Source organism: Natrix helvetica, assembly GCF_964273705.1.
Source record: "Natrix helvetica genome assembly, chromosome: 1".
Classification (NCBI taxonomy): Eukaryota; Metazoa; Chordata; class Lepidosauria; order Squamata; family Natricidae; genus Natrix; species Natrix helvetica.
Genome location: NC_138548.1, coordinates 61318631 through 61331303, shown reverse-complemented (window position 1 = coordinate 61331303; position 12673 = coordinate 61318631). Strand labels below are relative to the sequence as shown.

Here is a 12673-nt window from a genome sequence, read left to right as displayed (position 1 = left end):
AGTAAGGAGTGTTATTTGCTGTCACTTCATATCCTGGTGTCTTGCCTGTCTGTGTGGATGGGGGTGATCTGAGGACCCCTCATTTCAAACCTGAGCTACAAATATTCTCCTTTATTGCTACATAATTTTGAAGTATTTTGAGTCGTTGTAATTACAGTTAAAACCAAGTCTTTAATGCCTCCAATTTGGCTATTACCTACAATAGCACAAGTGAAACTGAATCCAAGCAATTATATATACAAAATTAGTGGTGATGCGTGATAGCAGTGTAATAAATACCTAGGTCAATAATAATAATAATATACACACACATCTGTATCAGTAACCATTTTTCAAACCCAGCAGGAGCAAAGATGAAATTGTTCTTGGATGATATCTCTGCCATGTTAACACTGTTTTAAAATGATGTTTGATGGAGTAGGTTGTCTTGGGTACAAAAAGTATGCTAGCTGAATTTTAGATTTCTGCAGTCCCATTTCCACTTTTTAAAAAATGAAGGGATTGGTGAGTACACAAGAGGATTGGTGAGAATTTCTACAGAATCTGAGAATTGGCATCAATTGATTGGAATCACCAATGAATCCCAATAAATTGACTTATCACTTTGCAATCTGACAGCTAGATATATGCTTATATTAACCCTATCAGTATAACAAATCAAAGTGATTCTAAGATCAACAAAGAAAACTCGCAATGGATTCTGAATGAAAAAAAATGTAGAAGAATGCCTGCCTTATATCTTTGTGTGCTATTAAATCTTTCATGCCCATCCCATATAGCTTTCCTAACTGTCCTTCCATGGTCCTTTTCTTTTTTTTCCTTTGATCTTTGGATGACCATACCATGTGGCACCTTATCAGTTTCCCTTATGTTAATTGTTAAGCAACAATTGAGTTAAATTCAGTTGATTCTATTGATTTCAGTATATCTTCTCCTACCTTAACTATCCAACATCATTGAATAGTTAAGTTATTTGCAGTAAGTGGCATTTTTTAAAATGCTATTATTATAAATAATTTTAAAACTTCCCATGTAGTCTATTTACTATTTCATTGTATAATTCTGGTTAAAATTTCTTGTTACAATTGTATGTAACAAGATACATACATTTTATGTTTGATCATAGTGCACAATCTAGATCTGTGGTAGTCAACCTTTTTCTACCTACCGCCCACTAATGGATCTTTCTTGATGGAAACATTTCCTTACCGCCCACAAGTTTTTGCACAAATGCAGAATATTTTTTAGAAAGGAGGGTGTTTTTTAAAAAAAGAAATGTACATACATTTATCTTTTTATTTCTACTTTATGCGTGTTTATAATGTTTTTAACTTTATAAAGTTTAATTAGAAAACTATAAAGTAAATTGAAATTAGCTTTACTAGTGATTAATGAGATCTTTGATGCTGATGCTGCGAGACTAAATATTTGATATCTGGTTCGATTTTCGTAAGGAACAAACGAAGGTCTCCTCTTTCGGTGCTTTTCCTTTTTATCTCCTTTTTTTATCTTCCTTAGGGCTATGTACAAAAGTAAGGCTGAGCTAGTTAGCCCACTTATTATTATTAGCCAACAACAATTCTCTCCTGCCTTTTCTTTCTCCTATTTTGCAACTGCTCTGCTCCGCTTCTGCTTGTCCTGCTATCAGTTTCTACTCGACTTCTCCTCCTCCTCCTTTCCCCACAACCCCACTCCCTTTTAGCAGTGATGATGTTACCTAGTTTGGTAATGAAATGTCTGTAAGAAAACCACCAAGCTCAGAAAGCAGCAAGGATCCCCTATCCCCCACCTCCTCTTTCTCCCTTTCATTCTCCTTTTTGTCTTTTCTGCTCCTTCCCCCCCCCCAAGCTCAGAAAGCAGCAAGGATCCCCTATCCCCCACCTTCTCTTTCTCCCTTTCATTCTCCTTTTTGTCTTTTCTGCTCCTCCCCCCCCCCAAGCTCAGAAAGCAGCAAGGATTCCACTATCCCCCACCTCCTCTTTCCCCCTTTCATTCTCCTTTTTGTCTTTTCTGCTCCTTCCCCCCCCCCCTTTCTAGCACTTCACCAGCTCAGGCGCGACCAGAGAAGTTTCTCTTCTCAGAAATGTCTTCAGTGGAGCGGTGAGGAGCTGAGGAAACTTCTCCGGTCGCGCCTGAGCTGGTGAAGCGCAGGCAAGCGCCGTCCCATCGCCAGGGAAACAGTGAGTGAGGTGAATCACGTGGTTGCTCAGATCACACGGGCGCAGCCCGACCGGAGAAGTTTCTCTTCTCAGAAATGTCTTCTCGGGCTGCGCCCGTGTGATCTGAGCAACCATGTGATTCACCTCACTGTTTCCCTGGCGATGGGACGGCGCTTCTCACGCGCATTAGTTCAAAAGGAGGTTTTAACCTCCGAAATCCCCACCGCCCACCTGGAATCCCAAAACGCCCACTAGTGGGCGGTAGGGACCAGGTTGACGACCCATGATCTAGATCCATCTAGTTGATTTAAACCATAACTCCAGAAAGACTAGATAATATTTTTGGAACCTTGGGAGCTATATTCCAAAAAGCATATGGAGAGCACCATTGTTGTGTACTTTGATTGTAATTAATTTATATGATAATCCCCTGAGCAAAGTAATTGATTTTCTCATTATATCATTTCGAATGTCTTATTACACATACCATAAACTTAAGAAAATAACGATTCAGATACAAAATATTGCAGCAGAAGGAGTTTTTCTTTGGGTAGGGAGATACTTCCTTCTCTTGAATTTCTTGCCACAGGTCTTCTAGCTATTTTTTGCTATTATTTCACCCCATTCAAGGTATATCTAGAACCTCCACAGAAATGTCTAAACAAAAATATAACTAATTGTAATACTATTGAATAGAAAAGTAGGTTCTCAGTCATAGGTCTATTTGCAGCTTTTTGGTTTTTACTGATTTGGTAAAAATCTTCTATAGGAAAGAAAACGGCACTGAGATGAATTGAGATTACAAGATTTTGCATCAACTAAGCCATCATTGTTTGCTTTTGGCTTTTGTGAGAATCAAACCTCTGTGATAAGACATGGATTCAGCAAATTATATAAGTCCAGCATTGTGGCAACTTCAAATCATAACTTAACATCTATGTTTCAGCTGTGTATAACACATTGTAGTGGTGGGACTCAGATAATTTAACAACCAGTTGTCTTCCCTAATGATTTCTTCCAACAACCAATTCACCAAACTGATCAGAAAGTTAACAACCAGTTCTCCTGAAGTGGTGCAAACTGGCTGAATCCCTCCACTGAACATTTGACTGTATATCTGTAGTAGGTATCCTATAACACAATCAGAATATTATACCCATAAGCTTCCATTGATGACCAAACTTCTTTGAGAATTGTTCACCCCAAAAAACAATTCAATCCATCTATATGGGCTCAGACAGTATTTTGATAACTCTATTAGAAATATACTAAAAACACTAAAAGCTGTTCTGTATCTATTTACCATATTTGCCATGCTAAATTCAATAGAATATTCTTTTTAAAAAAAACATGCAGACGATAAATCAGGAGTTAGAGCAACTAATTTAGTTGCTTTCTAATCAGTGGTTAGCTGTTAGATATACTTACTTTAGAACCTTAGGTTAACCTATGTTTTCTTTCTCTGTTGCATTAGAAAACTCTACAAGAAAAGATTCAAGACTCATTGGTGGGGCACAGCGGGTTAGGAACACGTGACTTGCTTTCCCCTGAAAGTGGCAACCTAGTAAGGCAGCTGGAGGTCAGAATCAAAGAACTGAAAGGATGGCTAAGAGATACTGAGCTTTTTATCTTCAATTCCTGTCTGAGGCAAGAAAATGAAGGAACAATGAATGCGGAGAAGCAACTGCAGTACTTTAAGGTAATAAAAAAGCATTGATGCAAATTGGGTTGATTTTTGGAGCAATATAAAATATGAAATGCATATATGTTTAGTACTATATACTGTTACCTGCATATTCAAGCGTGAACATATAATTTCTGCACATTTATATGAAGACATTGCCTTTTCTGTAACAGAACTTAATTTTAAAAATAAATCTTTGTGTTCAAAACATTTGCAAGGGCCAAAATAATTTGAGTCTTATATCCTGACTCCTTATAACTGTCTCATCGCATTCAGTATTGAATGAACACTCCATCCAGCTTAATGAAGACTCATTGTGTGATTTTTAGTAGTAAATTACTCTTGCATAAGTTTAGCATACATAAGAGAAAAAGGGGAAAGCATGCAGCTCGTTTTGTGTTAGTACAGTCCTGTGACCAATTGATAGAAGTGAACCAGGATCTTTGCTGCATAGGTTAAGATGTGTTATTAGCTACCCACTAGGCAATACTCTGGCGCAGATTGAGCCTTGTTAATCAACACAAATATTGATCAAGGATAGCAATTCCAACAGCAGACTATATCATAATAATTGTATTGTTTTATCTACATCATAAAACCAATGTAAAAGCATAACAGGAGTTGTAATCGAGCACATATGGGAGGATTATACTTGATTTTGGGTGCACGCAGAAATCGATTTTTTTAAAGGGAAAATGCAACATTGTGCCATTTTGTCCCATTTTGCCTCATCTTGTCTTATAGTAGATGAGTGCTGCTGGGCAGAGTGACTAAAGGAGTGAGTTTTATGATATGGCAGCAGATCAGGCCATAAAGACTTTTCATTTTATCCTCAAAGTAATCAAGTGGCAAAAATACCTGTTGATCAAATCCTGTGTTAATCAGATTGTTATTCAGCTCATTAGTAATTAAGACGTGTTTCATATATTATTACTTTCAAAATTAAACAATCAGATTATAGAGGAAAATTATACATTGGCTACAGTGAGCACTCACATTCTTTGCAGAGGTATATTATAGGTCCAATCGTTTACCCCCTTTGTCTCATTAAATTTAATGTCCAGAATAAGAAAGTTTTCAAATCAAATTCCTACAAGACACTTTATGCAAGATAAAAGCTGATGTATTTAACATTATAAAATATGTAATGGATGTGTTTTCAATAAGAGTTTTAGGAAATTTTCAAGAACTTAGAATTAAATTTAGCAAAAAATACAACAATAATGGATTTATCCATGATATATGAACCATGATTTCAGAATAGTTTATCATATTATATTCTAACAGACAGTATTTATAATATTTGTAGAGAAACATTTATTATGTAAAAAATATAATTCTTTAATTTTGGTTTTCATTTTGCATTGTATTAGCTCTGTAAAAAGATAAAATTTGAAAACAGGAATTGATCATTATTTAAAGATGCTGGAACTGTGTAGTAATGTAACATGTTGAGCAAATATCACTTCAATCTTTTAAACATCTTAATTTATTTGTTAAGACAGCATACAGGTAGTTGACTTACTAGACGTATACAATTGAGACCAGAATTTCCATTGCTAAACAAGGTGGTTGCTAAATGAGTTATGACCAATTTTACAACCATTTATGCCATGATTGTTAAGCAAATCACTGCAGTTGTTAAGTGAATCCTGTGGTTGAGTAAATTTGGCTTGCCCCATTGACTTTGCTTGTTGGAAGCCAAACACCATATACATTGGTTGCCAGGCACTTGAATTTTGTTCAGACAGTGGGGATGCTACAATGGTAGTGCAGTGGTTAAAATGCGGTATTGCAGGCTAACTCTGCTGCCAGGGTTTCAATCCTCACCTTCTGAAGGTTGACTCAGCCTTCCATCCTTCCGGGGTCGGTAAAATGAGGATCAGGATTTCAGGGGGCAATATACTGACACTATAAATCCTTGGAGAGGGCTGTAGAGCAATGTGAAGTGGTATGTAAGTCTAAGTGCTATAGCTAAACTGAAAAAAGTCACTTTTTTCAGAATCTTGTGACGTCAAATAATTTCTCAACTAATGCTTGTAAGTTGAGGAGTACCTGTACTGTAAATGTGGCAGAACTTTTCAAAAGTCTAAATAGGAGGATGACTATAGTGTTAAAATTATAAGGATTTCCACTCACAGGAGACTTGAAAATGCTTTCAGGTAAATACACTCTAAAAAAATTCCTGGGTATTGAGGAAGTATACAGAGTTATCTGCAAATCTAATTCTATTACTTTTATCACTTCTCTAGATATCTGCCTCAATACACTCCAGGGTGGAAAGCAGGATATAAATCTAAAAAATAACTGTAAAAAATAAATACATGGCTTTTTTTGAGTTCATCCAGTGAAGGAGAATTCATTATTTCTTGGGGGAATTAGTTTCACAATCAAATTGTTCTAACTGCTAAGATGAGTTTCCTAACATTCCTTCAGAACCTGCCTGTAGAGTGCTACCATGTGTCCTTTCAGACTTCTCAAGTCTGAAGTTGCCCGTACCTTAAATCTCTCTTTATAAAACTTCATTTCTAGTTTACACTCCCTACTGAGTGACATTTCCCTTTTTTTGCAGACTCGAGTTTAATTTGTCATCAACTAGTATACCATGACTTGAAATTTTTGGGCTTAAACAATTTAGAATTTCGCAGTCTTTGATCCAACCTAAGCGTAGTACATAAAATTATCTGCTACAATGTCTACCTGCCAATGAATATTTCAGTTTCAATCACAACAGCACATGAGCTCACAATAGATACAAACTTATGGTAAACCGCTCCAAATTTGATTGCAGAAAATACGACTTCAGAAACAGAGTTGTTAATGCCTGGAATGCACTACCTGACACTGTGGTTTCTTCCCTAAACCACCAAAACTTTAACCTTAGTCTGTCTACTGTCGATTTCCCCCCATTCCTAAGAGATCTTTAAGGGGCATGCATAAACGCACCGGCATGCCTACCATCCCTGTCCTAATATTCCCTTGTAATCGTATTCATTTCATGTATTCATAATCATGTCTATACTTATCTGTCATCTAATTCATGCTTTACGAAATAAAATAAATAAATAAAAATCAAAAGATCTTTTTCAAAGATCTTATCAAGATAGCTATCTATCTTTAGCTTTGCATTTATGTCTCTTGCATTTCATTAATTTTATTTCTCAAATCTGTCTTTTAAAATAGTGGCTAATTGGGGATAGAACTGGTAAGCTTTTGTTCTACCTGTTCATTTAATAAAAATGTTGAGGAGTTACAAGAGAAAGACAAGTCCAAGCACCTACCCCCAATTTAATGAGGAATCATTCATGAACACTATTTGACCAGGTCTTTCAAGCATCCATGTATCTATTGGATTTTCATTGTTATTTAACCTTCATTTAACTAGTTTACTAATCAAAATGCCATAGACTATTTATTTAAATATCTTGCTGATATCAAGAAGCATTATGTATAAAGCATACTTGCAATTTACTAATGAAATTATCTAATAAAAAAAATGAAATAGAGTTAACCTAGCACTCCAATGCTGATTTTCTCTAATGACCATATTATTTTCAAATTCCTTCTTTCACTTTATAACCATGCAAGAAACTACCCATGGTTGGCTATCACATTATTGATCTATGTGTCTTGTATTCTCTTCTTTCCTTTTATTAGGATAGGAACAACATTTGCTGTTTTCTAATCATCTGGCATATTGCCAGTTATTCACTTTGTAGAATTTTCCTTTCTCTTTTCAGTCCCCTTGAATGGTCTATAAGGATAGGTAAAAACACCATCTGAGCCCATTAACTTGATTTTTTTCCCCTTATACTTAAAGTTTACATTTAACACAGTCCCAAAGACAACAAACGAATCACCTTTAAGCAGTGGTGGGTTCCTACCGGTTCAGACCAGTTTGACCGAACCGGTAGTGGTTTGGCAGCCTGGTTCACTGGAACCGGCAGCAACCCAGGCCTGTCATGCCCCCGAACTGGTTCTCCCAGTGACCCCATAGAAGTCACCATCTTTTTTTTTTTTTTTGCTTCTGTGCATGTGCAGAGCAATTTTTATTGCACTGTGCATGCACGCACGACATGCATCAAGCACGGGGGGCATGCATTAAGCGTGCGTGGCGCAGCCACAAGTGAACCAGCAGTACTGACTGCCGAAACCCACCCCTGCCTTAAAGCAAATGTCCGGTTTTAAAAGCATTATTGCATACTGGTTTTTATAAGCTGATTATCTATCCTTATAGTCTAAAAAATACAAATAACTGAGAATAAACCACAAAATAATAAAAGAATATATTTAAATATAATAACAATTTATAAATTCAGGACAAAAACTTTATATAGCAAGCAATGTAAGCTGTTATAATTGTTCTTAAAGTGCGTTTCCCCAGCACTCAAAACAAATAGTTTAAGATTCTGATTAAGCAGAAATATGTGACATGATTTAGAAATGATACTTTAAACTTTAAGGAGTGATTGATTGATTGACCGATTATGTGTTGTCAGGTTGGTGTCACTATGAACAATTATATAGACAGATCTGCTCCTTTCTTGCCCCTTTTGATCCTCCAAAGGTAATCACATACTGTAATCAAGTTCCTCCTCCTTGCTGATAATTCTCTTCTTCTTCTTACCTTTCATTCCTTTCCTAGCATTGTTATCATCTCAAGAGAACTTCACATAATGCTCCCAAAATATAATAATTTGAGACTTGGTCCTTTGAGTCTCAAGTGGATATTTGGATCTATTTGTTCAGTGATTCTTTTTTTCTTCTTCGTTTTCTTGGGTATCCATGGTATCTTTAGGAGTGTTCTTCAACACCACATATATAAGTATGATTTTTGTCCTGATTCTTCACTCAATTTTTGCTTCAAGAGCATGTCACGAGGAAAACCATTCCTTGCACAATTCAGAACTTTTAAGTATGGACATGTCGTGGCATCTGAATATCTTTTTCTTCATTATTATCCTGCTAAGTGCTAGTTATGCAGCATATTTCTTGATTACAGGCTAAAATAACTCAAGGTAATCAGCATACCTAATACTCTTTCCTCTTTCTTGTTTTCCCACAACAACAACCTTGTGAGGAGAGTTAGGCAGAGAGAGAGAGAGAGAGAATGACCCAAGTTGATCACCCATTTGGTTTTTCATGACTAAGGCAGGACTAGACAGTCATCCAGTTTCTAAACAGGTGCCTGACTATTAGACCAAACTGGCTGTTGTTGGTACTCAATCCTAAAAGATAGCAGCTGTCTACCACTTCAATATATTTAATGTTAATAATATGGCTGATTGCTATACTTGTTAAGTAGATTTATGTTTTAATAGATTGATAAAATTATATTTTCATTCTAGTGGGACATCGTGATAGCTGCCAACACTTCAGTAATAATATACAGAATTTGTATCTATTAGAATTTTCTTTCAGAATAACTTAATCTTCATATTAAGTCATATGATTAGAATTTTAATAGATTTTTTTCCCCAGAGTACTATAGTGGGCTACTAATAACATAGGAACATGTACTAAATATCAGCACATTAGCATAGCACTAGCGTTAGATCCTCCCATGCTGTGTAGCATAAATATCATCACAATAAAGAATATTCTTTAAATAAGAACAGTTTAAAAAGTAAGAACAGTTTAAAAATTTACTTAACTTAGCATAAGATGTAACATGGAGAAATGTTTTTAAAAATCGTGTTTGGTTAGTCATTCAGGACATCTCTGTCTATATGATATATTTTTAGAGATTACCTGGCATAAATATAGATGCTATTTATTGGCTAATGGTAGAAGGAATTTAATTGCTTTTTAGTAATTTAAAGTATTTTACAGTGTACTTATATGCTTATATTTCAAAGCCTATAATTTGACAGGATTAAATTATTTAACTTAAATAGCAATGAGTCATCAGTAATTCTTAAATAATCAAGGATATTTAAAATACATTTTTTGTTAAAATGTAGCATTTTACATAGATAGCATTTGCATTTTTTCACCTGTGAATGGGCCAAGAAAGAAAAATAAGGCCTTGATTACAAATGTGGATATTTTTAATATTAAATGTCACATGCCATTTCAAAACTTGTCAGTGAGATCTTGTACTCTTACAAAAGAATCTTGGCAAGGGAGATTTTCATTGGAACAATTTGGTGGATAATAGTATAAAAGGTATGTTTCTTAAATAGAAAAAAAAATTCAGTTCACTTTTAGAAAAAAAAAGAACTTGTGATGTCTTTTAAACTGTCATTCCTTGTTCCTAACTTGCAATTAGGCAGTGTTTCCAAAATGTCATTCTGAGATTTTCCTTCAACCATCATCCTAATAAAAACTGACAGCAAGCATATTATAACCAAACTTTCTCCCCTGTAATTACAATGAAGAATTTCAAACAGATTAATAAGGGAAATTCTACAACAGATTTCCAGGGACAGCTATGAAAACAACAGCATGCTTTTAGAGAAATATGTTGCAATATTGGCAAGATGGATGGCAATCAGGAGACAAATCTATGAGCAAAGCTGTTTGGACAGAATAGTTTTGTAGTATGTGATATATACTATGCAAATGAGCTTATTAGGACACTCATCTTTTATTATTGGTGCCCAATTTAATAGAGGCTTTTAAAAAACAATATTTCTGCCTGACTCCTGGGACAAAAAAAAGACACATTGATATAATTGAAAGCAAATGATTGTATGTTATACTATTTAATCATGTCATTTTTCAGTGGCTGTTTCTTGTGGTCTATTGCATGGTTATAGAATAGTTAATTTTAGTGTACTGTAGATTAGGTCTCACTATTAGTAATCAAGCATGTTTTTTTGGTAGGTGTTATTTTATCCTTGAAATCAGTTCAAAAACCCTATTTGCCAACATTTTCTTTTAAAATGTGGCGTCATAACTCACTTCAAGGATGTGACGTTTGCTTTATTTTTGTTTTGGCAGATTACTTATAATGAGCTGGGTTTTTTTAAAAAAATCCCAATGTGTTTTGTTTAGGAAGTATAGGTAGCTAATTGGTAAATTAAAGAAATCATCATAGGATAAATCAAAATATAGCTAAAAATGAATACTGCTAATAACAATTTCAGCTAACGTGGGCAAAGATGCCTGTTTATAACAAATATAAAAATACCGATGAAAGAACTCTCTACACTGTGCATATGTTTAATGTAACCTGGCTATTAAACTGCCCTAATCCATCTCCTTTCTAACAGATTTTAGAAATAGCACAGGGCACAAACAAGTAAAAGGCCATAAATTACTTTAAGGCTGTAATTCTATCCATACTTATGTGGCCATAAATCCTATTGAATCATAAGATTTATTTCTGAGTATACATGCTTAGGACTATGTGCTTTTTTGTGATCATTTTCCTATGACACTTCATCAGACTAAAGCCAGGGAGGGGGTTTTTTTGCATCCAAAGCCATGTTTGCATAACCCCTAATCTAATGTGAGACCTTAAATAATGGCCTCACTTCAAATTTCCTGCCTTTGATAAGAACTGCCTCTTCCACAAGAGAAGGGAAGAAGATATCAGAAATTAATATCCCTACCTACTTCTGGTTCTGGACATGCTGACTTCAGTTCCTGTTTCCTTAGCGGAATTCAGACCCAACAGGAAAATGGTTTTTCAGCTTCCCAATAGCTGAAGAAGCTTCTTGGATGAGAAGCGAAATGTCTTCAAAAGAAAAAAACAAGACAGTTCAGTTGCCTCTGGAAAAAACACCTTTGGGACAATCATTAACAGTAACAGAGTTGGAAGGGACCATGGAGGTCATCTAGTCCAACCACTGGCCTATATAGGGATTCGAACCTCCAACCTTTCCGATCAACAAGCTCAGCATCTTAGCCACTGAGCGACCTAGCCAGGCTAACCATGACCTGGATGACTGAGAATCTCTACAGACTTTTAGCTCTGCAACAGCATAATCATGATCCCCACTCCTGCAAAAATTCCACTCATTTTCAAGCAAGCACAAGTAGAATTTACATGCAGATTTTCTTGTTTAGCAATGAACTCTAACATCCAGATATGACTAATACTAAGTATGCTTCCAGGGTAAGATTTTGAGAATTTTCTCTAAGGGTTGTGATAGATATATCATTTATAGAACATTAGGATCTATTTAGAAGTACTCTCAGCACTGATAATCTATAAGTAGCTCTCCTTCTTCATTGACTATCTCTGGAGAGACAATAAAAGTTGACTGTGAAGAGTATTGATTAGCTGAAGTCAATATTTGGATGAATACTCCATCTCTCCTCATATTGTAAGAAGTTTTGTATATCATGGGAATCTGGTTTCAGAGAAACCTTAGCAGCATTTAGTGTATTGTGTTAAATAAGATCATGTGCAAGAGGAAAGCCTTGCAAATGTGGAAGTGGATTCATGACCAGAACGGCACTATTGCAAGCAGTGTTTAGGTTGCTGTTGTATAAATTAATCATGTAAATTGCAAAGCTGGCAGAGCTTATGTATCTGTTTTAAAACTACATTTGCCCTTCAAGTAAATGTTGTCATAATAATAAACCCCAGGAAAGTAAATATGGAGGGAATATGTACAAATCATGGACATCTGCATGAAGCTCATGGATGAGATCATCCATCGGCATGTGTTGAGGCATCATCAGTATGCTGAAGATACTCAATTTTACAACTCCATATCTGGTGACCTGAGTGATGCTGTTGCTACCCTTTCATGGTGCCTGGAGGCTGCGGGAGCTTGGATAGGCTAGGGTGAACCCTATCAAGACTGAGTAGCATTGGGTGCTTGGAACATCAAGATCTGGATCTTTAACTTCTTTAATTCTGGACAAGTTACAC

General features: G+C 35.6%; 1 protein-coding gene across 5 annotated transcripts in view; it reads left to right on the top strand.

The window, feature by feature from the left end:
- The window catches only part of AKAP6 (A-kinase anchoring protein 6), a 294028-nt gene that overhangs the window by 246621 nt on the left and 34734 nt on the right, over positions 1-12673 (top strand). For all 5 annotated transcript variants that reach the window (XM_081971195.1, XM_081971196.1, XM_081971193.1 and 2 more), the window contains one exon: positions 3634-3858. In XM_081971195.1, coding sequence (XP_081827321.1) covers positions 3634-3858 — 225 coding nt within the window. The remainder of the gene's footprint in view (positions 1-3633; positions 3859-12673) is intronic.